The following is a 27886-nucleotide window of genomic DNA, read 5'->3' on the forward strand; positions in this document are numbered from 1 at the left end:
TTCACATAGGGAAACAAGATGTTTTTCCAAAAATGTAACTTTTCCCCCCTTTTTGCATGTTTCTGGAGCTGTTTCACCACCACCCAGCATTTCAGTCAGTCAATCAATCATTTATTGGTCACAGGAAATTATACAACTCTAGTAAAATGTCTTCTCATCAGCTCCTTTAATTTGTGCACTGTATTTCAGTCCTTTTTTGTGTCTTTTTACATTGTTTGCTGCTGCTTGCTTTATAATAGTCAATGTTTCCAGATAGTTCTGGTAATCCATGGTTTCTGGTTGTGGAATGATTTAACTGTCCACACATCCCCATCCCACAATTCGCATTAATAAATTTATTTTAATGCCTACTATGAGCAACTCCTCATTTTCAATTCTGCATTTCATATCGGACAAAAGTGTCCATCAGCAGCACACAGATTCACAGTTGCGTGCATACTGGCCTCTTTGAGTACTCTTAATTTTGTCACTTTTGAGTGTGAACACGCGTCACACTCAAAAACAGCTTAGCATCATTATGTATTATGGAATTGGGACAGAGTCAGGTTTCTTTTTTTGGGTCTACTCAGAGGCATTTTTTTCCTGAACCATTGAGGAAGTGAGCCATTATTTCCTGTTTTGTTTTCAAGATGACATGAAAAACAAGCTGGAATGAAATAATATTGTTTTGTGATGGACTGAACATTGGGAGCCACTTACCCTGTGCTGTTAAGAAAGCTTTGGCTGGTGCTGCAGCTTTTAGCCGCACCGTTTGGATTAAACCAAAAAGCAGGGGAGCACTTCCCGTCCGTCTGGCGTTCCCACCCATAATCACTGCCAAAAAAGCACAACATTTCATGAAATGATAAACAGTGCTACTCAAATAATCTACAAGCTTTTTTAGCGGGCCAAATGCTTTGCAGTTGGCGCTTCGTGGCATATTTTAAGACCATAACTAGAGACATGATTGTCAGACAAGCAGGATCAAACAGAATTTTAGACAGATGGATAAAAGATATTTAAAATTAATTTAGTGATTCATTATTAATTGAATTCTAATAAGTCACTTGACATTATGCAAATTGCAGTAGCACGATGAAAAGTTCCTAACTCCCATCTACAATTTCAAAACTATAATTAGATTCGATGAATGCAGTCATATTGGTTCACCAGTAAATGTGCAATATAAGATGGATATTAAGGCATATGAAGTTCTGCAAACTGATACTTCTGTTTTTGATTACAAGTGTCTACAAGCAGCCATAATTAAGTACAAGTGAATTAGATGCTCAAAGGAGAGGGGCTGTTTGGTAAACATGTAATGAGAGAAATTAAGGATCACTGAGGATAAAAGTCTCAGTTACTGTATGGTCCCAGTTGGGAGAGCTGAGAGAAGAAGTCATTACCATTCAAAATCATAGGCTGTGCAGAGGCATGGCTCTGAGGAATAGATCCTCGAATAGTCCTGGGCCAGCATGCAACGGTTGCCTGGCCTGCGCTTCATATAGATCTGCTTCTCACCCATCACACACAGCTCTCCCTATCAAACACAGAAAGAGATTATCTAGGTTTTTGCAAGACTGAAAGAAACTGGTAAGAAATGAGAGAGAAAAGTAAAGATTTTTGCTTGTGCTAAGCGAGTGTTCTGTGTTTACAGACGATGGACAAACATGCATCTTTTAAAGCTGACAATAAGTCAATAAAGTTTATTCCTGTTACCTTGTTGTGCAGGTGCCACGTCTGGTAATCTCCATCCATGCATCTCCTGCTAAAGAGGCCCTTGTAGTCGATCTTGATCAGCTGCCACTCTGACCGATGACTAAAGTGTCCAAAGAAACTGTAGAATGATTAAACAAAATGCATATTTCAGATGAGATACAAATATATAAGCTTCAGTTGTGGTGGTACAACAACAGCACCTCAAAATCTGAAGTCAGACATTTATACTGAAACGACAAACATCAGGTGGACATTCTTTTGTTTACATCCACATATGAACTAATTCTTCCATAATGGCGCGGCCAGGAAAGGGGCATGTCTACCCTGATGCAATTGCTGGCCTCCCACTGGTAAAAATAATTGGAGGGCAACATTACTGCCTTTAAAGGCCCAGACACACTAAACCAGCATCAAAGAACTAGTGAAGGCCAACTGTTGCATTGCCTTGGTCTCAGCCAAAAGTTGCACTTGAACACACCGCAAAGACTGCAACCAAGGGCCAACTAGTATGTACGTCGTGCGTCTGTGGGAAGGGAAAAAAACTCTCCATGCCAGCAGGCAGTGATAGTCTGTATTCCTCTTTGAATAAAAGAGAAATCAAGGGTCAACAGGACAATTTATGCAATGCGCTACTTAGACCGGTTAGCACATTAGGAACACAACCTGATGTTGAAAGAACAATTGATACCATGCATTAGTGAACAAAAACACAAACAATTACAAACAGTTGCTGCGAAAGAGCTCAATGGCTAAAAAAAAGTTTAATATAACAAGCTTGTTTTTCGATCTCACACCTTCCTGACTTAAACCATTTGTTTGCTTTCCTCACTTCAGAGTGATTTCATTCCCCGATGGGCTTCGTCATCTCTGATGCCGATTCAACAATGCTAAATTGGCCGAAAAAAGGTCAACTCACTGACTAATGCCAATGGCGTTGGATACACTGCAAAAACTAGGGTGCCAGATGCTCACCGATGGCTTGACCTTGACCAACGGGCTGACCATCTGCTTGGTGTGTCAGGGCCCTAAGAGGCAATGGTGCACCACACGCTAGTGTGAAGATATATAGGTAGTACCATCTTATGAAATAAGATAAGCTATGGTATCCAAAGGTAACAACCATGTCAGCAAAGCTTGCTGGAAAGAGGGCTAAATACAGTCCAAATTTTGAGTGAGAGGACAACTGGCATGACTGTTTTCAAAGGAGTCCCTTGACCTCTCATCTTGAGATATGTATATGAAAAGGGGTTCTATGTACCCGCAAGTCTCTTCTAAAGTTGAGATGAGTTTCAGTTCATGATTTTCAGTAGCCTCATCTGGCCACCCCTATGAAAAATTTCAAAGGGCGCCAATATTTTCAAGTCTGATAATATTTTTTCCCTGCTGCAATGCTTCTGTGTGTCTCTGCTTACGTGATAATGTGATTGTCAGATTCGGGCTCCATTAAAACTCCATCCACATACAGCGGTGCCAAGGAGAAACTGTGACGGTCCCATTTTTTTCCTTCGTCTAGACTGATCCTTCAGGAAAAAAAAAACAAACAAACAGCTGTCAACGCATGAACATCTGTCTCTCTGTCCATCCATCCATGTTAATCTCTCTGCAGCTGCAAAATATATTACTTTCTCTATGCATATAACATAAAACATCACAAGCACAGAGGTTAGCAAAAAGCGAAAAACAAGGCACAAAGAAATATGACAAAAGATTTCAGGTGATTTAGCTTTTGCCACAGTTGAAAAATGAGGCCCCTCAGATTCTCCTCAACGTGAAAAACTATCTCGACACCGCGCTGAGCAAAAGAACAAATGTTCCTCGGCCCAGGGAAATTTTTTGAAGGTGACAAAACAACAGAGAAGAGAGATATGACTCTGGTTGTAACATTAGAAATAGATTTGGGGGGTTTCAAATCACCTTTCCTAGAGCTTAATCACTCTTGACAGGGCTGTAATGTGCAGGGACATCAAAGTAGATAGTGTTACAAAGCGCCCACAATACGAGGGACTTATGAGGGCATTCTCAGTCTCATATTTCCACCCTGCTCCACTTTTCATTTACATAAAAGCACTCAAACCATCAGATCCAACCAAGAGTACAAAGCTGCAACCGACTCTCTGCTGTTGGAAATGATTCTGACAGTTCTGAAGCCGCAGTGCCGATACAATAATCATGTCCCCATCAACATTTCAAAACATTAAATGTAATCATACACTGCATCAAACTTCGGAAAAAAACCCCCCGAAATTATGTCCAGGTAATTTCCCACCATGAATGCAACACCTACAGTTTCTACCTACACTAATTATGATGTCAGGCTTTGTTGAACAGAAGCTACACCTACCATAAGTGGCGAATAGGCGTAGCTGCGTGCAACACTGCCAGCAAAGCCCCTCCATTGTCAAGAAACCAAACGTTGTGCTCTTCATCAAAAATCTGTAGCGGTGCACATTGAAAAACATTTGCTCAACTCATGATGACAGCACTCTTTCAATATGAACACATAATCTGTTTAAGGTGAACGCATGCAGCGTGGACCCACCTGTCTCCAGCTATTTCCTGCATCAGATGTTATAAACATCCCAAGGTTGGTGGAGGACAACTCTGTTCCGATATTCCCTGAGTACAAAAACATGAATAATTTCCCTCAGTGTCTATTTACATAGCAAAGACTCGCACAGCACTCCTATATGCACAATCACCTGATATAATCGTTAAGTTTGTGCATGTCCTCATTTTCCATTGGAGGACACATTTATGACTTACTGCAACCTAATCATCTCCAAAAATATGAGATTTAGGAGTTGAAGTTCCACTATCTGATTTCAATGACAGAAAGAGGGCATCGTGTGATTCGTTTTGTGTGTTTTTGTTGCTGCTCAAATGCATTTATCTGAGAAAGTGGGGATCTTTCTGGTCTAATCTGATCAGTTTAATCTATAAATCAAATGCACTCCCTTTAGGTAACTCTACCTGTAGCCACAATGATTCCTGGCACCGACTTCTTGCTGGTGATGGGCCCGGACGTGTAGGGATTCTCCGACATCTCCAGATGAAGATGCAGCGAACAAAATGGCTGTCAACAATAAAATGGATTCTAATGGAGCACAGGTTGAGACAATATGTATCAGACAGATCTTTGGCGGAAGCAATTATAATTAGCTTTGCCTTCAAACCATGCTTCCTGTTGAGAGGAAAGTGCTAACATTCTCAGATACCATTTATAAAACAAAGATTCCTCTCATCTCCTCTGCCTGGAAAATAAAAGACAGAAAATGGCTGAGAGGACACGGAGGGCATTTGAATTGTTTCACTCTAAAGCAAACAAGGCATGTAATTAAAATTCCCCAAGATGCACTGATAAAACTGGCAAAATTGATTCAAATCATCTTCACTCATCTCTCAGACTAAAGCGTGCTGAAAAACATCAATACAGCTTTTCAAACAGCAGAGGTTGGAGGGGGGTCAGGAAACAGAGAAGAGCATAATGGTCATCTGTATGACAAAGAAATACAGTAACCTGCTATTAACTTAACAATGAACATTTCTTCAAACAGACTCTAAAACACATACTGACTAGATTAGAGGACTATTGCACATGCTGAATAACAACATGGCCGAATAATGTAATTCAGTGTAATCTAACATTCATTAGTCTGGTGTGACTACAGGTAGTAAATTGAAATCACAGAGGTTAATGGAAAGTCTGGACCCCTGAAACTAAACGCGATGACACTCTGTGCTTTACACTGATAATAAGAATATTCCAGCCGAGCATCTCCTCAGCCATTTAGGAGGCTGATGGCGACACTGGCGCCTCGCCCCACGTAAACAATCCTCTGAATCAAAGAACATCCAAAGCACAGCTGATGAGGGTGAAACATTTGATGAATGATATGTGTCATAAGCTTCATTTCGCATGAATAAGAGCATTCATTCACTTCTGCCCAAAGGCTCAAACTCACCAGAATGCAGCGAAGGTCATTTCCAGCAACATCAGTGGCAGGAGCTGGCAGCAGCGCCCATGTTTGTCCCTTGTTGTATGTGATGAAAGTCTTGACATGGCCATCCAGCAGTTTGTTGGCGAGATACATGCCGTTTATCCCCTCGACCTACAAAGAGAAACAGCTCTCACTATCTGACATACTTTCAGGATGTAACAATCATATTCAAAGGGTTTACTTCAATTAGCTGATCAAATGAAAAATTAATCAATTCATCATTTGAGCTGCGGTGGGAGAGTATTCAGACACTGACGTTGACAATTATTACATATGAAAGCCTGTAAATGTAATCATGAATAATCGTTTGGAGATGTATGATTCACACATGTTCTTGGTTTAGATATTGTTGAGGACCCTAAAGTCCGGTGTGTCTGAAGGTTAAGATACTGCAAGATCAAGACCTTGTAGATGTTTAGACTCCAATGTTAGAAATGACTGTATGACGTGAAAATTATTCTTTATCACTGTAAATCATTGTTCTGTTACTTAAAGTTTTTGGTATATCTTTGTCCATGCACATGCTGTACCAAGAGTTTCTCAGATCCAATTTGTGTTGTTATTAAACCTATATATTCATGTAAGATCAAATGTGGCTTGAGTTCATTTTATCAGTCATCAAAATGAAGATTGACAAGAGCACAAGTTTTTTCTACATCAGACCCTTTACTTAAAGTGACAATCTTGAGGATTTTTGTACATATACAAGTCTGTTTAGTCATTTTCTACTGCTGAATGAGTTAACACAATGATGATTGAGCCTTTGGCCAACTGATTTAAGTATTGCAATATTTGTAACATGTCTTCAAGCAACTTGTACATTTAAATCCGAAACGTATTACTATACTTATTATTTACGGGTTATACCTAACCCATTATCACACATTTTCATGAATAATTTGGTTATAAAATGAGACAATGGTCATTTTCTGAACTTTTCTGACAGCAGATCAGTTTGAAATATAGCAGCGAGTAATTGAACAGTCAGCAGCAGCCACAGTGAGCTGTTAGATGAATAGCAGTCGACAGGCTGCACACCTCCGACTTACAGGTAACCAACTTTCACTTCCAATGTGCCCTGCAGTCTGCAGACTCATGCAGCATAAAATCACATCAAGGTTCCCTAACAAAAAGGCCAATTATTGCTTGAATTCTTGTTGAAAAGGACAAAAGTTTTTTTTTTTCCTGCTCTCAGAACTCTGTGACCTAAAGTATTAAACCGCATATGCTGTTACCACCATTAACTACAGGTGCTTCCAAATCAACCAGGACTGAAATCTTTGAGACTGCCACTAGAATAACTACTACCACAGTGCAAAAATACCCTGTTACAAATAGAAGTCCTGCTTTCAAAATGTTCATTAAGTAAAACTATGAGTATTATCAGCAAAATGTACTGAAAGTATTAAGAGTAAAAATATGTCTGTCAGTGTCATTGTTTTGTTGATGTGGTGTCAGAAAAATTGAAAAAATAAGCTCCAAACTGAGAAAATTCACATGAGCGCCTGTCAAGTTGGGTCAACAACTCAGAAAAGTCAGGTATATGAGTTGCTATAGGAGCTGGTTGTGTTGGAGACAATTTTCACTGTTTTATATATTGCAGTGTAGTTTAATCTGTAATTATACACTATGTTTTAGAAACATATGTACTGTCAGTAAAAGAACTACAACTGTGAAATAAATGCAGTGGAGTAAAAAAATAGAATACTTACCTTGTATTTTGTCAAATTATAGTTGCATAAAATGGAAAGGCTCAAGTAAGGTACCTCAAAATTGTACTTAGGTAAACTATGAGTATATTTACTTAGTTATATTCCACCACTGTGTTTGAGCTTCTTAAATGAGGAGGATTTGCTGCTATTTCATCACTTTAAAATAATTATATTTTTGTTTAAACTGTTTATCAGACACAAATTAGTAATTTGAATATTTCTCCTCGGGCCCTGGAAAGTGTGATTCAGCATTTAAAGGACGAAATGACTAATCAATTAATGAAGAAACTAATAGCCAGATCAACTGATAATGAAAATAACTGGTAGTTGCTGCCCTACAGTCTAAGGTTAGTACACAGACAAATGTTTTCAAGTGCTATGTGAAATAACTGAAAGGCGCATTAGTGTTGCAGTGACAGCCGCAGCCCTTGAACAAGACTAACTACGTACCTTATAAAAGTCAACCAGAAGGTTACCGGCAGGTCCTCTGCTGGTTCTCAGGTTCTCTAATGAAAGGGTAAAGTAGACCCCCGGGGAATCTGAGATGTACAGACTGTAAGTGTTGTTCTGATTCCACTCCTGGACTGCAGCAAATACCTGTTTCTCATCTGTGCTGATGATATGCATATCCTGCAGGGAGGTAACGGTGAGAGCAAGACAGACAGATGGAAAGAGACAATGACAGCCAGCAAACAAAAAAGACCTTGAGTTTTTTTTTTTAATAAAATGTGAAATTTCTTCAATTTTCAATTCAATTCAATCTCTACGAATCAGAAAACAATCATTCTGACTTTTATGATAATAAATCAGTTACTATTTGACAGTAATTTTTTGGGCTGACCCAAATGCTCTGATCATGGTAATTGTAATGCTCCGTTTTTTGGGTTTTTTTTTTGTTCATTTTAATATGCATACATTTCACAGATTTGCAATAGTTTCAAAATTTGTGAAGGCAATCCCCAAAAAAGTTGAGTTCCAGATGTGCCCAAAGAAACTGGCATATCACAAGTCTACAGCGAGCTTGCAAATTACCTGAAAACTGTAAGTAACAGCTTAGCTGTCTTGTAAAGTATTCTTTTTTTAAGGGGTAATGTTCTGGTAAACTGGTTGGTCATTATGCTTTTGTCTTTGGTCAACCTTTTTTTTAAATGTACTATATAAATAAATCTGACCTTGACCTTGTCCAACCAAATTCTAATTGGTGGGGAAACTGTTGGTGTTACTATGATGAGGCTGTGTGTCCACAACACCATTTTTTTCCCCCCATTTAAAAATGATAGCTGCCGTTGTTGTTCAGCTCGATTTGTCCTCTGTGATGGTTGGTCTTTGTGGTATTTGTTGCGCCCCCTCTTAAAGGCAAGTGTTAATGTCCTACATCAGGAAAAAGATACACTTTGGTGGAAACCTCTAACAGGTAGAGTGCACCGAGCGCACTGTGGCTGATTTAGATTAGATTTAGTTTAGCTATTTTAGTATTATAGAGATAACATGCAGATTTTTTCCCCCACTGAAAGATCAGTTAGCTGAAAAGTAAGTAGAACTTCAGTTGACCAAGGTTTTCTTTAGTTGATGACAGCCCTGCTTTTTAAGCTAAGTGATCTGCATTCAACAAAGTGGCTAATTGTCACACTATTTTGGGTGAATCAACTGAAAACTAATATTAAAAAAAAATAAAAAAGCAATCATTTTTGTCAGTGCAGCTTTGATGTCCAAAAACTGATAGGACAGCCATAGTTATTTGGTGTCTTTGTTGCTTACCTTTGGAAGACAATATTTAGGTAACTTCATCCTCTTGAAGGACTCTCTCATGTAGGAGACGAAGTAGCTGGCTCGTCCTGATTTGGTTACCTTTGTAATGAAGTCAAAGAAGCTTTGTCATTCCATAAATAGACCACATATACATATTTTAGTGTTGCTTCACCCAACACCTTGTTTTTCTCTGTTTGAGGTCAGCTTTTATTTGCATTTTGATTGATGCCATGAGTTTTTCCTACACAGAGAGGACCATGACTGTCCGGAAAATGCAAAAACAAAATTGAATTCAAGTTTTTTTGGGGGTTTTTTTGTGAGACAGAGCCACATCCCTAATGTGAAATGAGGACATGAAGTTAAAACATCTCCTGAAGGAGGTGTATTAATTTGCATTGCATGACTGACTTGAGTAAAATTGCAAGCATTTTTTATCAACAGTGTCGAAAGCAGACTGAAATTACAAGCACAACAGAAATTATTATCATTATCTCAATTAGTCTGAAGCTAAGAGGCACTGAAAATCGTCTTGGCTTTATCTACAGTGCGTCTTGAAGATCTTAATGCACTACCACTTTCCTGTCCACTTACAGGCAGGGCAACACTACTTGATTGCTTATTTTCTAATCAACTAGAAGGATGGTGTTTGTCCCCCAACACACTACATTAGGGCTCTAATGGAATAATCTATCGAAAATCAATGAGCTGCATTTTCCCAAGCCACATTTTTGAGGATGTTGCACTTGGCTGTTCCTCCTCTCCCAAGAGACTTTGGAGGTGTTGAAGACTGCTTATTTCGTTGTAGCCCAATCGATAACCTCATTACTCTTTGTCAAGTTAAATCCAACTGCCCCGAGCAATGAAAGTCACAAGAAAGTCATCTGTGCCACCACAGCGCCGCGCAGACACTCTCTGTGTCCAGTTATTTTCACCAGACATCTTCCTCGTGTCTGCCTCCGCCTTGACGGTCAATCTCATCTCAGCTAAATGCAATTTGGTGCATTTTATTGAATCACCATTTCTGAACCATGCTGTGATATATTTTTTTCATACATTTTCATTCTTACATCGCAGCCATTCCAATCAAGTCTGTGGATTAAGTGTGTTGAAAGTGAAACTGGGTCACCGCTAAAGTATTGCTGCTGCAACATCATATCATATCAAAAGATTAAATCTGTGGATAAATGAAATAAAAAAAACAACAGCAAACGTTTATTCAAAATGGAAGAGAGCAGAGAGGTTTACTACAAACACTCCGTCATTTGATTTTTATTTTCTTGAAACTTAGCTGGAGTCTAACAAGGATGACCAAAATGCATCAAGGCTGACCAGCAGAGAGAAAATTACTTAGCTGGGGATGGAAATCAATGACAGCGGAGGGCATGTGAAAATTAAATTTCTAATAATGACCCTGACTGCCTCTCTCTAATTGGGAGTCAAAGTCAGAGTGAATGGTAATCAGGACACCTGTCTATTCACAGGTCCTTAGCCATGAGATCTCAGCTAGCAAACACATTTTGCAGGGCATGGAGTATGTCTGTGCGGAAAGTCAAAACACTGAGCGTGCCTTCACATGAACGAGACAAAACATAATCAAAACACACATCAGGCAAGTGGGGAACAGGTGTGTTGGGGGAAAGCCATTATGAGGGTTTTGATGGAAAAGCATGAACATGACACCAAAATAAAAAAAAATAATAAAAAACAAAGAAAATCTGATAGAGACTGAAGCCTTTGTGAGAAAAGATGAAGAAAAGAAATGTATTACTACGCAAACCTGTGTGAAAACGTATTCATCCTGCACAACCAGTGAGTTGGTGTCAACATGTCCAAGAAAGGGGTACAGTCTGCTGCCTTCTGTGCAGCGCTGTGCTCTGCATTTCACGTACTGAGCGCCTGGAGAGAAGCGAAAGGAAATCAATCAGAAGTAAATTACAACCATTTACACCTTTAAACTGCACTTTGTATGCACTGGAGCTGCTCTTCTATATGCATATGCACTCTAGGTTCACAGTTCTGAAACAACTGAAGCTTTAAGCTAACTGCATAAATAATGAAAATATTTAACAACTACTGAGGACCCTTTTGCAATCCAAATTAGCAGAGATTCAAGACTGATGCAGTACTTGCAGTGTGTCACGCTACAAAAAAAAGTTCAGGATGTTTCTGTGTAAGACTAGAGGAGTTTGTATGCTAATTCAGAAGCAGATTTTCTCACCACAGGAGGAATATGAGTATCTGTTCCAATGCAGGAAACCCCTGTAATTGGTTTGACAGAATATACCATGCGGTTTAGAAGGGGGGGAGTTGAGGTTTGTCTATGGGACACAGGGGATAGATTAAAGAGAAAAAACATCCATCAACCCACTAAAACTCTCCGTTTTTGTCAGGAGACACCTATTCTGCTATACTAGACTTCAGAGACCAATCTGAACAGCAGAACAGGTCTCATCTTCCCCTTGACCTCACTCTAAATGAGAGGCAAGGGGGTCCTGTGGGTCCTGCTACTGCGGCGGACTGAAGTGCAGCACTCACGGCCTTTCGCGATGCGCGTCTCGATGTGGACCACATCTGATTCTCTGTCCAGCCCCATTACCGCCCTTGAAAGAGCGTGAGAGGGAGAAGATAGAGGAGGAGGAGGAAGAGCAGAAGGAGGTGGAGATGGGGAAGAAAATGAGAATGAGATAAAAAAGGAGGGGGAGACCGGGTATAACAGCTGTAGATGGACTCACATCCCCATAGAAAGATGTTTTTATCTCCTGTAAATCAGTCAGTGGACAATCTGCACCACAAGCGGCAATTAATCTCAATTCGCCAAAGCATCAACACAGGAAACAAACATCAGCTATTCTCAGAAATATCCACCATGGCAAATGTGTGTTGTTATAAAATCTTAGGTGGCTGCAACATCATTTTGAAAAATAACTATCTGACATAATGTGCACAAAGGAATGGTCTTCAAGAGCACAAATAATGCATTGTTTCGGGTGCCACTCCACCTGCTGTGCCGTTCTTATTTATCTAACGTCTCGCTGTTCATGCATGTGGAGAGGATGTCCTCCAACCAATGTCCTTTCTTTCACGGCTAAAAACCACTCTCGGGTTTGACACATACCATGACAAACAGGGATAAACGGGCTCACATCAATATTCAGCGCCTTGTGCCCGAGCAGTCGAGATTACTAAATGACAGCGACAACAAAAACAGCATGTCATGTTTGTGCTATGGAGAAAGAAGCACAATATTCCTTCAGGTCTACGTGACGTGGATGTAATCAGTTTTGTGCTTGACTGCCATGCGAGGCGGTTGGGGGGATTGTTTTTTGACAAGAGGTCAGTGGATACTCCTGGCAACACAGGGTCATGAACACTATCATTATGCAAATTACAATCAATCAAGTGTACAAAAATAGGATCCACGTAATCGTACCAGTAGAACCGGCCTGGCATCACGTTGTCATGGACAAGCTGCCACTTCCTTCCAAAGTCCATTGAGCTGTACAGCTGAAAGATAAAATTAGGCCGGTGTTCATCACACTTAAAGTTTTAAGAGCCATCACCAAATCTACAGCAGAATCTCATTTTTAAAAAGATTAACCTGTTCAGATCCCCTGTCCATTCCAAACAGTCATAACTCTTCTGGGATGTCTACATCTATGATTACTGTCTTCTGATTCCAACAAAATGCACAGACTTATCTTGCTCTCACTTATACACTTGCGGACTTTGCTGCTTTTATGTGTCTCAAAAAAGTGTTTACGAACAAGTGGCTAAATGCAACTACAGAATGTCATTACAACAACAAACGCCTAACATTGTTTCAGTGTATAAATCATAATGTTAAACAAAAGACATTGTTTGTTTTTAGACTGTATTTAAAGTAAACATGAGATGTTATATAACATCTATATGTGAAAATATTCTATTAAAGATTTTCATCCTCAGGATTTTTTCAAAAATATCCAATGGATCTGATTGTCACCAGAAAATAAACAGAGGAAATAAAGTTTGAAAAGGGAAATACTGATCTGATTAAGTTGATGCAATGTGTTTTAAAGCATCACTTTAGTGAATGATATGTTAAAATTCTATGAAAAATAGATTTCACATATTTTACAAACATTTTCTATTGGAAAAAGATTTCTCATCCCTCAAAAGGGACATAAGAAAAATCATAATTAAGTATCCTAATCAAAATATTTTTGCTAATGATTTGTGGTTGCATTTAGAGGAGAATTCCACAATTTCAGTATTTTTTTTGTGTGTAGAGAAAACATTGGGCCCTGAACAGTTTAAAAACAGGTTTTAGCATCATATTATCTTCATTGTGGATTCACTCAGAAGCTACCTTGCTGTCATGACTGTAGGCCAGTATCCAGTTCTCCTGTGCAGGGTGGAAGAGCAGGCTCAGGATATTGAAGTTAATGGGATACTTCTCAAAGCTTGCCCCTTCATCTGAACTGATGAGAACAGCGCTCTCTACCTCTGGGTCGCTAAGCATCATTATCTAAAGTACAGAGGGCCAGACGAGGGATACGGCATTAGAAGAGGGAGAGAGTGAGCGGTAGAGAGAGTGAGACAGAGATACAGTCATTTGGCAGCAATTTATATAAAAAAAGTGTAATTTGATGTCAGGACTGAGCTTGTGAGAGATCAGACAGAGAGATAAAAGCAACAGGGAAGTGCTGACCTTCTGTTTGTTGGTCGGGCAGACGTACAGGTAACTTAAAACTGTCCTTGAGCCCACTTTGTCGTTGAGTTTGGTGTAGGTGCTTCCATAATCAGAGGATCTGGGCAAAATCAAAACAAAACAGAAAAAATATGTTGTATGTTGGATGAAAAAATCCATTAGAAACCTGCCTGAGACAGATTTTAAAGCACCATACCAGTGAGTTTGGCAAGTTTTAGCCCATTAACTGCAAATCAGTTATCCTTTCGCGTGACTGCATCTCCAAAGCATACCATACATTTTTAGATTGATTTTCTACCTCTCAGGCAGCCTTTTGCTTTATGGAAAGAAAATCAACTTGCAGAGACTAGCTTCATGCTAATGTGTTATTTTGTTTTTGTTGCTCTTGTAAAGCACTTTGATGCAATCCTGCAAGAAATGTGCCATACTAAAGAAGTGTGCTGTCATTACTCCAATAGCTGTCGACTGTAGGTGCTAAAATTATAAAAAAAAAAAAGAAAAAAAAAAAGGACCAAATGGTGAGAAAAATAACATGGAAAAATGTACTCACTAATGGAAGAGTCTGCTCTTTATTCAACCAACATTTTTCAGCAGAGGGTGGCGGCTGAATAAAAAGCGGGGCTTTCAAGTAGGCAGTTAGTGTTGCAGAGATATATTTTACAGAATGTTCTGTGAAAACAGACTGATTAAACTGATAACTGTTGAAGGGACCCTGCAGAGTTTTTGACCATGGTGAGAAATGTTTTGATCAATTTGTACCCATTTTGTTTGTATTCTGTGTTCTCTTTGCAGCATTTCCAACGACTTTCAATAGAAAGTACCTAAAGATTGCATCACAAGCTTATTTGCATATCCTGAACATCATTGTAAGCCCAGTCGCCAGAAGATGATGTTGGCATTGTATGCATGTTTAAGACATATCATTTGAACACTTCTAAAGTGACGTAGTTCTGATTATATGTATATGAGCTGACTTTATCATCGTAGATTGAATAACCTAGTTTGAGATCAACAAACAACAAAAACTGCTGTTTTTGCCGGGCATCTGCGCCTTTTCCAGCTGTGATGGTGGCACCAAAACCAGGTTTAACCCAAAACATGTATTTTTACCTAACCGTAACAAAGTTGATTTTCTGCCTAAACACAACCACACGTAAACTACCACATTGTTTAAACATAAAGTTTCAAATTATCTGCTAAATAATCTTTACAAACAGATTGTGCATGTGTTCGTAGAATCTGTAGGTGATGAGCAAGATGGCATCAAAAGTGTTCTGGTTTCTGTTTGTGGCCAGAGTGGTATTGACCAATTACTTTTGAACAGCTGGTAAACAATTAGAGTGGAGAGTGAGAATTTACTGGCCAAAATGCAATTTTGCAACTCATCAGCTATAGTCTGACAAAGATTTAGCAATATTTAGCTATATTAGTTTTTGTTTTTTATTAATCTATATTCATGTGTAGATATCTGCTTATAGAAATTTGGTGGAAATGAGTTGTGCATCAAAATATATATATAAAAAGATTTGCAATGACTATCAATTTAAATGTACAACAATTGGTGGCAAAAAAAACCCTGCAAAACATTTAACAGGTTTATTAGGCCTCAAATATTCACACAATGAACAACACTGAATGTCAACATATCTGTTTTCAAGGGTAACTTTAGCATATTGTATTTTGAAAATAAATTATTAAAGTATAATGCACAAGAGATAATGTGAAAACTCCTCTTTGCCACTGCATTAAAAGGAAACTAATAAAAGAAAAAGCATTCACAGAGTACTCACATTTTTGTCATGACCAGAAAGAAAAAATATAAATAAGTCTTGTAGCTTTCAGCGATAAAAAAGCTGACATATTCATTAGACATTTTCTACTCGCATCTAAATACCATTCAGCAAAAATGTAGCCTTGACAAACACATTATACAGACTAAATATTCCCTTCACACATGTCAAGCAGCTCTTTGCAAGCTGAATTTCATGCAATATTGACATGTAATGAAACTAGCCGCTGCCTGCAAGAAAGGAAATCAATTTATGAACCTCAAGTATGCTTTGGTCAACAGTGATGTAAGGTTACGTAGTATATGAAATTTTCAGTAAAAGGACTGAAACCCCAGCACGAGCGTAGTCCTTGAACATAAGACAATTCTGAGTGATGAACACATTGTTATCTTACAGTAGATGAGCCATTACTCTCCTTTCATGCTGGAAGATGTTTTCACATTGAAGACAGTGAGGAAGGAATTTGAAGACATCCTTCGCGGAGCAGTGGGGAAATCCTTTCATGCTGTTTTTTTAAATCTCAAATTAGTGGCCTTTTGTTCCCTCTTTTCTCAACTGACTGAGATATTTAGTGTCATCCTCTTGTGTTCAGATTGCCTCGCAGCAGCAGAGGCTTAAACATGGTATTTTGTGCCACAAATTAGCACCACATAGCTGACAAATACAGGTTAAAGTTGTTATAAAAAGCAGTTAAAAGGAGAAAAATAAATGAGAATAAATGACCAAGTTCTAGGTCCTTATTAATTAAATGTGTTTAAATTAAAAAGCCATTTACGGTCTGTCACAACATGTAAAGACACTTGCTCGTCACAGAGATGTCTGTTCCTAACAGGTCCATGCATCCCATGACAAGGGTAGATGTGTTTGTCATCCCAATCTTCATATTTCTACTCACCACAAATCCACGCTCTCAGTTCTACCTGAGTGCCTCCAAATGTAATTTCCCTGCATAATTGGATAGATACCCAGTGTCTGCTATCATTGTCTGTGCATTAATCTGAATTGTCCCATTTGGTGCTGACATTGTTTACAAAGACTTACCCCTCAACACATTTGTATTTGTGCTTAAGTACTCCTTTCAGTTGTCTTTGATTGAGCTTGTGGAAGAAAGCCTCTTAAATGATGTTATTACCTCGTGAAGTTTCTTTTGAAGAAAGGGTAACCGTCTAAAAACACAAAGGGGCTCGATGCGTGTTTAGATAGCTTCGGCGAGTCACCCATTGATGTGCACATTGCATTCTGCCACCAACAGTGGCCCGCAGCTGTAGTCATAAATCATTTAGTGTGATATCACAGAAATCATTTACTCCCGTTTCTTTTCATAACATTCAAATCCCTGCTTTTCTAATACTCATACTAAGAGCCTTCGCGCACCCCCTGAGGTACACTCTAATTTACTCGTGGTGCTATTGTTAAGCAGACACCTTGATGATGGAAGACCTCCTGTACACAATATGGGATTTCAAAACGTGTCAAGTCGGGTGTAAATCTTAGCTGCGCCTCTGGTGAAACAGATATTAATTTGAAACTCTATGCTTGGCGGACTGATGGTCTCTTTTCCACGTGTATTTCAGAATGAAATGAGTTCTCTGCAGGCTATGGGGGAGGTGAGAAAAAAGCCATATCAGAGGCTGGATTGGCCTCTGTGGTATAATCCTTAATGAATTCCATTCTTATTTATGATCTGACAGGGCACTGTAACTCACCTCTCAATACGTACTGAATGGAATTACTGCGGCTATACAGTAGAAATTGCATGTCAATTGCTTCTGAAACAAAAGGTTACGGATGACAATCAATCAAGAAACTCCGTCAGGAAGTTTCTAGGTCAGAGGAAAAGAGACAAACAAAAAAATCTTTCAGATAAGTCCTCAGGTTTATCTTTCAAAACAGCCTGGTCTGACTCACAGTGCCGATGTCACCGGGGACATCGTTTAACATCTGTGTGAGACACACCAGGCTTTCCACCAACTCAAACGTAAAGCCATCTTCATGACTAGACACTTGGAGCAACAGACGTAGTTCAAAAAGCATGAAAGTCCACTCAGGGTTGTAAGACATGGAGGTGAATGTGTTCAACAAACACTGGATTTTGAACCAGGACAATGGTGCTCGAGACCAACAGATTCTCTTCCAAGGGTTTTTAGCGACACACCCCTGCTTTCCCAAACATGCTTGTTTCACTCAAAGCCAGATGTTTTGTAGCGACACACAGCTGCTTTTCCAGCTGTGTTTATGTCACTCGTAGCCAGGTGTTATGTTAAGACACCAGTGCCATCCTGGCAGCATTTGTGTCAAAGTCAGGTGTTTAGCAGTGACTCACCGCTGCTTTTCCAGCCTGTTTGTATCACTGGAAGTCTGGTGTCTTGTAGCGTCACACTGCAGCCTTTCCAGCAGCATTTTTGTCACTCAAAGCTGGGTGTTTTTAGAGGCATCTACAATCTTTTCCTTATCATAACCAAGTAGTTTTGTTGCCTAAACCTAATATCCGACCCATTCTTACTATCCTATTTGTTACACTTAAAGCTTTGTGTTTTCAGAGCAACATTTGAAGCCTTTTCTTAACCAAAACCAAAAGTTTTATTCCCTAAATTTAACCGCTGATCCCTTCTTACTCCTGCATTTGTGCCACTAAAAGTCTGGTGTTATTTAGCAACATCTGAAATCTTTTCCTAACCATAACCAAGTTGTTGAGTCGCTAAACCTAACCAAAGAGTCCTTCTCATTGCTGACCTCTTAGGCTGCCTCTGGCGTCATTTTGGTAACACTCGCAGCTCCTGCCCAGGTGACTGTCAGGATGAGATCAAGTTTTCAAAAATAGCCTTTCAAAACATTCCCCTGCTGCTGATAGACAGAAAATAGGTTGGGCCTTCTCTAAGAGGCTGTTTCTCGGTTGTATTATGTAAGTAAGTAAGTAAATCTTTATTTATATAGCACTCTTTAAAACATGCAGTTACAAAGCACTTCACAAACACATGTACACACAGTTAAGTGAATGAATGAATTAATTGAGTGTCAGTAAATTACAATATGGAACACAGTACAATGAGGGACAGACAAGACCTACACAAACAAAACAAATGATGGTGGGTTTTTAGTACACACTTAAAACAGTCCATGGACTCAGCAAATCTGATGGACAGGGGAAGATTGTTCCAGAGGGTAGAGGCTAAAACAGCAAATGCATAATCATTTTTTGTTTGCAGTTGGAACAGGGGATGGATAAGATGTATAGAACTACAGGAAGCAAAGAGGAGGATGCTTCATTCTGAACCACTTTAGATTGCTTTATTAAAACATACTTCATATTGGCTTCCAGTGTAACTTCATTGTTCATATCCTGGCAACTGAGAACACTATAAATCACACTTACACTATACTGCACTCTCTGTGAATATATTATTCTTATTGTTTTTGGGGTTTTGCTTTTGCATTTTTATAAAACCCTGATGGCATAACCTTCCTATTTAGACAGAAAAGGAAAAATAGCAATCATTAAAAACGAACTTACCTCCAGAGTGAGCTCTCAGTAACAGCCCCCAGGTTGAAGTCATAAAGCTTTGTCAAGATCAGGATCACCTGCAACATAAGCGCAACAGACATGCTTAATTAAACGCCAACATTTGCGCTAAAAAGCTTTTGCATAAGTGGCCCCCCAGCATACATTACCTGTCTACGCCTAATGACGTGGAATGGATACAACATGTCGGCTACATCCCTTTACTAATAAATATCAGCGTCATACAGTATGTTATCCCAATGACAAGTGATCCTCATGTTGTCAGGAGATGTCAGTCTGCTGGTGGCAGGATCTGAAGAAAATCCATGTGAGCTGTCAAGAATTGTGCCTGTATCTCATGTGGAATGATACCTACATAACAGCAAAATCTGAACATAATTGTTCACTGAACAATAAAACGAAATGCAGTCAGCGACTGCACCACACAAGCCCTCCCTCTTTCTTTATTTTATCCTCTGTCTTGCTTTTACCGTCAAAACAGTGGAGTGACTGCAAAAAGCACCAACAAAAAGTTGATTTCAAATGTTGTTGGAAGATGTTATGTCACTTATTTTACTCACTGGAAGACGTCCAGCTCCAGTTTTGGCTAAATGCTTTTGCGTGTTCTCTGAGGATGGTTGGACAATGTGTTTCTGGGGAAACAAAAATGTGGCCCATAAAAGCCTGCCAAGGCACAGAGGGCAGAGTGAAATGGTGTGCAAACGAATTATTGTCACTCCAATGGCATTATAAATGACTTCCCATGGGGATGCTCATAACTCAGGATAGAAAGGGGGGTTGGGGTATTGAGAATTTAGGGCAGGGCAGGGAAGGAGGGAGAGGGAATGGTAGATAATAACAATCAAGGAGCAGGAACATGGCATAATATGACGAATTTTTTTAAAAGCTTGAAAGATAGGTCAAAAGCTCAATTACAGAGAGTTTAAACACATTAACCTTATGGGACCCACGGAACAAGTCATTAAATCGAGAAAAGCCACACAAGACTCGGAGGAACAAAGACATGCCTCTAAGTCTGCTTTGAAAATGTTAAAAACCCAATTGACCCACAATTTAGCCATCAGACGGCCACTGTGCATGGCTGGGACTATCTGCATTACAGGTTAATTAACCAATCACACAGAGAGATAAGCATTTGCATAACTAAATGCACCATGTCTGCAAGGTCCAACGCTGGAGTCTGAATCAATTTGGAGTACAGACTTAGTTAAGTGGCTGTGATGTTAGGCCTAATTGCCTGCTTTGAAAAATAGATACGAGAGAAAAACTCTGCCAAAGTGTTGATCGTTTGTCTCTTCAGTTCTCTTTTGCTAACAACAATGGCTCTGTGTCATGGGACATTACAAATACTACGAGGTAAATTGAATCTGGAATTGATTTTATCAGTGTCAAACTAGAGGCGGTTCATTCACCAACCAGAGGGATTCAAATACCCCAGCGCTGCAAATTAACTGAGTGAACAACGAATAAATGTTCACAGCTTTCTGAGTTTCAATCACTTGCACCATCTTGCACATGGATCCAATTAAATCAAATGCTCACGAATTTCGTCAAGGACGTAAAACGATGTCTAAAAATAGCCCCAAATGGCGAAACTTGATAACAAAAAGCCTCTCAGCACCCAAACTATAATTGTCATTAGGAGCTCTGTCTTAAATGTTTCCAACGTGTTTGTGCGGTCGGCTCATTAACAAAAGCTGACCCTTTGGATTGGGTCAGCGGAGATCTTCCTCAGGGACCAACAGACTAGTGAGGCAGATGACTGTTTGGATGATTTGTCCCTAAGTGGATACATCAAGAGTACATCACTGGAGACTGTGTGTTCCCACGTCTTCAACATTATTGATAGCAGTGCATCTGTGGCTCGAGTCAACAGGGAGCAACTACTATACATGCAAATGCCGAGGGAGAGCACATGACCTGTGCATCAAATGCGTCACTTAAACTGCGAGAACCCGTCAAATGAAGTAGCATTAGAGGCAAATATGAAGAGTTTATGGTGCAGCCCTGCATTTATGTAAATACTGGGAACAAACAAACACAAAATGGCTTCCAGAATTATTTTGAGCCTTCTAGGTAAATACAATTTTCCATGCGTATCATCGCTCACTTGCATACATGAAATTAAGTATGGACCCTGGAAGGCCAAAAGCAGTGCATTTATTCATGTTTATGTTTTATTGATGTGAGCAAAGAGAGCTTTGCCCCGGGAAAGTCAACCAATCATTTTTCAGATTGGCTCTCACCCTCCGAGGAGTTGGGTTTAGTCATCCTTTTATCCAAACGTTCTATTCTTGTCGCTTTCTTTTCCTTCTTTTGCTTTCTTTTTTCTTTCCTCCTCGTTTTCCTTCTGTCATTCTTTCACTCAATTCTTTTAAAAAACACGCTCTTCAGGTACTTTCTTTTGCTGTTTTTTCTTTTTTTTTGTTTCTGCGTCCAGTGTTTTTCACAGGAGAAGAAAAAAAACATTAAAGGCACAGTCAGGTGCTGTTTGGCCATGCAAAGGTATTAACTCTTTCAGATGGCTGAACAGGCAGCCTCTATGGCAACAAAGGTGTTATAGCCATGATGTCTGTGTTGATGCAAATCCACACACAGACCTACACACAAAGACGCAGCGTATACACGTCCTGCACACTGTTGGACCAAATCAAATTTTTAGAAATTCCACATCCGTCTGTTTTGTTTTTCAAGAGAATTTTTGAAAGTGCTTCAGTGGGACGTGAGAGGCATCTCAACATCATGTTGGTGGGCAGACGCTTCTCCACGCAGCTTGCAATTTAGGTATGAATCATCGCTGTGTACTGTACTGCAATATGACTATTATTAAAATGAAATTCTGTTGCAGCACATCAAACCTGTTGCCCCCAGTAAGGCATCATTAAGACGACCCCCCTCAAAAATGATTTCTTTTTAATTGGGTAGTCGAGGGAAAAAAAGGGACCCTTACTCTACAAATCACACCTCTAGAATTGTGTTTCTTTTCTTATGCATCACAGGAAGTAGGAACAATCTTTAGAAATGTAAGAAATACATCCACTTTCATGTAGATCTGGTGCTGTTTTTGAACCTAGCCGGAGGGACCAACTAAAGGATCTAAATTAATTTCCAAGGGACCCCCAAAGTTGATAGCAGTGAGTGGTGTAAGGCTTTTAGTAATAACACGGCTAACGGCTCATGCACAGAGAAGCATTGACACATATCTCTAGTTTATTTACCTTTAGCATCCAGCGGAAAAGTTCACCATTAAAATGATACACATTTCCATTCTCATGAATACACATAAGCTTTTGTATATCGTACTGTAGGGTAAACACATCCAAACACAGGGCTATCTCCCAGGAGTAACCCTTGTCTATTTACCTCCTCTGAGTGTAACCACAACATCAAAATGCCTGACAACTCGCTGAAATGTGTCAACACTAATTAAATCATGTCTTAAATATAAGCTCTCATAAGCTGGTTTTTACCCAAATATGTCATCCCTCTTTGTCAGCTGTCTGGAGGTCAGTTTTTATGACCTCATCAGATTTGACAAACAGAGTAAAGGTGTGTTTGAATCCATCAAAAGATTGAATTAAAACTTAATCCGAGAAGACTGGAGTGCAAACGCTCTCTTATTTACCTGGGCTGTGTGTAGATGTGCATTTACAGTAGGTGTAATTTTTGTGTGCTTTTTGTTTTTCCATTTTCCAAATAAAATGTCAGGCCATGAAGATGTCCTGTACCACATAAGATTTTTATCATTTGTTGGAATTATGACAATCTTTTTATTTAACCAGAAAGGTGCTTTAGTAAAACTAAAAAAAACTCTTTGCTACTGACTTAGCAGCAGCAGCACAAAGAGCATTCAACATAGAAATTACAAAACATGCACCAATTTCATTCAAATGTAGCGCAACTTTTAAACAATTTTCAAACTGGCAATGAAAATGCAAATTTATGCCCATTTCTATCCACTACTGTTATGCAAATATTAGGAGTCATAGAGATAAACAGCTGGTGGCACATATTCTCCAGTGAGGTGCCATTATACTTCTGCAGAAGAAGAGGACATAATGAGATGAGGTCATTACAAGAGCTCCTGTCAAGGCTTAAATGGCTGATGAAAAAAATGTGGAAAATGTGATGAAAATACAACATTTCTGTCTGTTGCATGTTTCATGTGAGTGAAATTACAGTCTCCTCATAACTCCAGATAAATCTGATGTTTCAGTCTCTTCAGTGAACATTTAAGTCACATGTTTCATGTACATCATAATTAAATAATCAAGTCTGTTTCCTACATTTTAGGCTACTTTTGTTGATTAGAGCTGCAGTGATTATTTAATTGACTTGCTGACAACTGTTAAACTAATCATCAACTAATCTGATAATTGACTAATCACTTTGAATATTTTTTATGAAAAAAAAATCTGATTCCAGCTTCTTAAATGTGAATACAGTTTTGTTTGTCTTTACTCCTTTATGACATTTCCGTGGATATTTTTAGGTTGTGAACTAAACAAGACGTATGAGGATGTCATGAGTTTAAGAAACAGTGATTGACATTTTTCTCCATTTTCTGAGATTTTATAGACCAATCCAATGATCTTTTAATCAAGAAAATAATGTTTCCACTGATGTTTAATTGAAAATGTGCACCAATACAACTAGATGGAAAACACATCTTCAGAATAAAGCTAAATACATCAGCCAATATAGAGTCGCCTCAGGGATGGCATTTTTCTGTAGGCCAAACCAGATGCTAACGTCCACCAGAAAATAAGTTCTAAAAGGTTTATAATACTTACATGCTTTGTTCAGCAAAGTAATCTTCACAAATTACATTCTTGTTTACAGATCAGGTAGAGACCAAAAAACAGAGCTAAAAGGTTGGATTTTTTGCCAGGTGGCCATAAACACAACTCCAAATGAAAAATGAGTAATAATGTTGCAGTTAAAATTAAAGCTTTAGCAATTTAAAAGAAGGTAGAAGGTAGAATTAAATTAAATTAAATTACATTACATTTGTCCTTGATCCTGCTCCATCTTTGGTGTTGAAGGATGAGTTGATTAAAATCAGCAGCTAATATAAAGTTTCCATGCGGTTACTTGGGCTGTTGAATGTTGCTGCTGATGGCAACATTCAATTCCTGCAATACATTTTTTGAAATTTTTTTTAAATTTTTTTTTAAAATGGATCAAAGGGATCCATATTATGATTGTTTACACTAAAAAAATACACCATCTGACAATACTTTGTTATCAGGTTTATGTCTATATCAATATCAACCTCAAAAGTCTATATCAGGTCACCCCAGTAGCACATTGGGTATATCACATTGCATTCCAGCACCATGCACGCGTATATTGCAAGAGCACACTGGAAAACCACTGGTTAGTAACATTATTGCAGTATATAGCAACTGCCTACTCTGATGACACTACTACCTAGTACCACTACTTAGTGGTTTCCTGGCGTGATTTTGCAATAGGAGCTGGCTGCAGTATCTTTTTTTCGTCATGTCATACAGCATCCAGAATAATATCAATGTTTTAAAAATGGCCATTTTCCCTCTTTAAGAGCAAGTCCTTACAGCAGCTGCAGAGGTTCGGCCCCATTGCTGCATGTCACACTCCCCTCTCTCCCCTGCCTTTCCTGCCACTGTCTCACTATCAAATAAAGCAGAGATGCCAAAAAATAATCTTCACATGAAATAAAAAATGTAGTATCAGGTTAACACATCAGGTATCAGGTTTAACACAGAGTTTCAGTGTAATATTGCAAAATAGATCAAATGTGAAGAAAGTAAGAACGTTAGAACAACTAGGAAAAGAAAAGCGAAATGCAAAGCAGATTAAATAACAGCAGTCTATATACAGTACTATTACAAGACACAAAAAATGTATCACAATAATTAAAATATAACCTACCAATCCCATAAAATCAAAAATTCCTACAAATTAAAAAACTCTACAAAATAAAGAGTGTCTTTTGAGAGCAAATGGCAGTCTGTAATAGGCCAGGTTGAGGTGATGCCCAGCTTTTACATAATTTTTTCATACCAGCGTCATAGTGCAGATTACCCCAAAATTGACTCCTCGCCATTACTGCTTTGAATAAGAAGCAGAAGAAGTGGTTTGAAAGAGGAAGCCGGGTGAAAAACGTGGTGGGAAGCGCCAAGTCTACCAAATAATGCAGATCCATGGGGGCCCCCTAATGCATCCTGGCCATTATCAGACACCAAAAGCTGGCATATCAATGTGAGAAGAGCAAGCTGGGACTCCATTGTTCACCTCACTACACTGCATTCACTGGCCTGTTCACGCAGATGCAATCCCGAGGACACAAAAATAAAAACCTGTTTCATTTGTTGTTAAGCTCATTACATTCTCAACTTCATTAAGAGAAGGAAGACAGAAGCCGAGGGCAGGAAAGAGTCATTCGAGTAATTTGACAAACACTGTGTTTTCCTTAAGTCAACTAGCTAATTAATGTCCTAGATCTCCTACGCACACTGAGAACCTGTTAGGTCTGCTGTGGACTATCACTTTTAATTTTATTTCTTGTGATATGAGGGGGAAAGATCATCCACCAAACAAGGAAAAAATACTGTTTCATGTCCTTTGCTTAGCCAAAAACACACTTAAAATCTTACACCACCAGAGCAAAACGTATTCTGTGTATCAAATTGAGCTCAAAACTTTACTGTCACAACACCAAAGACACAAATTGTAACTTCCTTTTCTCTCTGATACGATTAAAGATTAATATATTCATGCATCCATTAGAAATTATCTGATGCAAACACCTGCAGAGAAAAGAAATACAGTATTGGTTGCAAATTTGCATAAATTTCTTTAAGGCTTGACAGTAGCGAGGGCAAAATCAAGATGCACTGCAAGTGGGTGGAGGGATACAAAAAAAAAACATATCTTGATTGCGGCTCTGTGAGGACGTCTCCAAAGTAGAGCACTTAGCAGAAAAGACATGCGTCTTTAAAGAGAAATGGTGCGGTCGAAGAAAGGCCTCAGTCTGTCCTCATCTTATCTGTGGGCCAAATTGATTGTTTGTACTTTTGTGGGTGAAAACATACTCTGGGGATGCTGGTTTCATCAAGTAAACCCCAGCGAAATGTCCCTTGTGCATTAGTCTAGCTGTCTGTATGTTTGCTTATCCTCCTGAATCCTGAGCTTCGGTCATACAGCCCTGATGCAGGTTGCAGCAATCAATGCAGTCCATTATGAGGGGGGGGGGTTAATGAAATGGGCTGAATAGAAAAGGATTTCATGTCAAACACAGCACTACTGTGGAGATTTTGTGCTATGCTGCTAACAACAATGCTCAAAATAACTGTTTGCCATTAAAAGATTATGATTGTTCTGCCTTGTTTCTTTAAGGGAAGCTTGAGGTAAAAAGTCAATGAAATATGTTTAATGGATAAAAGTATAGAAGTATACTTGGCACTCTGTCTTTATTTTTCCTTTGTGTTTTGTCATGGCACTGTGGTTTGCACAAAAAAGGTAAAAAACAAGGGAACGCAGCATTCAAGGACAAACCGGATGGCAATTTTAGAAGTAATTTAAATGTTTTGACACATTTGACAAAGTCTAAGTCACATCCCGTGCAATTTAAAATTAATTTGATGCATTGTAAGTGGTGTGGAGAGCCAAAAATACATCATTAGCATTTCACTCTTACAGCTTTTTTTGTTCAATGCCACTCTTGTTTGTTCATGTTTATTGTTCCGAGGTTGAAGGTACAGTAGCTTGACTACATTTACTTCTTTTTTGTGTCACCCTGTTTTTCACAAAGCCATAGAGTACAACCGAAACTGGAAATTTACCAGGGTGCAATATGATAATATGAAAAATGTTTTTTTTAAATATAATTTTGAACACTACTTAGCATTTTGGAGAACTTTGAGCAATGTAACACCATTCAGACATTTCTTCCAGTCTCTTCAGCTTTTGGCTCCTAATGGCTCGGCTTCTGCCCGCAGGGGTCTGAGCTGGAGCCAAAGGCGGTAGTGGGTCCAAATTGAGATTTTGGAAGAGAGAAGCCCTCCACCTAAAGTGACCCCCTTTACTGCCAAAAGTGCTTTGAGACTCAGATCATGAGCTAAATGTGTCCCACATATCCCTATTTTGTCTTTTCCTCCTTGTCACTGATTTGCATTTTTCATACTGTCTAAAGGTAGAAACTGCCTACTCTTTAAGATTAATACAACATGCAGATGGGACTTTTTATTCTCCCAGAATTTAAGTTTATGTGCTTTTTTTTTGTTTGGCCAATTACATTTAGAGGGAAATGTAAATGCTGCCAGGATTATGTTTGAGATTGTCTTTTACAGGCAACAAAGTGCTACGCTTCAGGACTGAACTGAACTCATAGGAAGGTGGTCAAGTTGGAGATGATGCCACACTGGGTGGTCTTCTACCAGCTGGGCAGGTAAAGTTTGTTTTGGGCATCTTGTTATAATTTGAACTACTTTTTTATACCTTTTGGGTGGTTGCAGATAAAGCCTAGTGGATTGGTCCCTTCTCCTCTCCAGGTATTATGATTCATCCTGACAGGGCACTGAGTTTAATGGTTTCAACACACAGCGACTGATGAATAATGACCAGCAAAGCCAAATGTCATTTCAGTTCATTATAACGAGGTAGAAACTCCCGTTACAAAGTCATAGCACTGTGACTGTAAAAGCTTGCACCTGTTTATATAAGTGATGACCTTTCGTGATGAA

At 39.0% G+C, this 27886-nt stretch overlaps 1 protein-coding gene across 2 annotated transcripts in view; it reads right to left on the reverse strand.

The window, feature by feature from the left end:
• The window catches only part of sorcs3b (sortilin related VPS10 domain containing receptor 3b), a 189883-nt gene that overhangs the window by 43271 nt on the left and 118726 nt on the right, over window positions 1-27886 (reverse strand). For both annotated transcript variants that reach the window (XM_088086090.1, XM_042501844.2), the window contains 16 exons: window positions 19149-19216; window positions 13848-13947; window positions 13506-13664; window positions 12588-12661; window positions 11693-11757; window positions 10935-11053; window positions 9167-9256; window positions 7859-8038; window positions 5661-5807; window positions 4669-4771; window positions 4238-4314; window positions 4040-4131; window positions 3111-3218; window positions 1699-1816; window positions 1386-1519; window positions 700-813 (listed from right to left, as the gene is read on the reverse strand). In XM_088086090.1, the coding sequence (XP_087942216.1) occupies window positions 700-813; window positions 1386-1519; window positions 1699-1816; window positions 3111-3218; window positions 4040-4131; window positions 4238-4314; window positions 4669-4771; window positions 5661-5807; window positions 7859-8038; window positions 9167-9256; window positions 10935-11053; window positions 11693-11757; window positions 12588-12661; window positions 13506-13664; window positions 13848-13947; window positions 19149-19216 (1748 nt within the window). The remainder of the gene's footprint in view (window positions 1-699; window positions 814-1385; window positions 1520-1698; window positions 1817-3110; window positions 3219-4039; window positions 4132-4237; window positions 4315-4668; window positions 4772-5660; window positions 5808-7858; window positions 8039-9166; window positions 9257-10934; window positions 11054-11692; window positions 11758-12587; window positions 12662-13505; window positions 13665-13847; window positions 13948-19148; window positions 19217-27886) is intronic.

This window comes from Plectropomus leopardus, chromosome 13 (genome assembly GCF_026936395.1).
Source record: "Plectropomus leopardus strain MGB_pleo_1.0 chromosome 13, ASM2693639v1, whole genome shotgun sequence".
NCBI classification, from domain to species: domain Eukaryota; kingdom Metazoa; phylum Chordata; class Actinopteri; order Perciformes; family Serranidae; genus Plectropomus; species Plectropomus leopardus.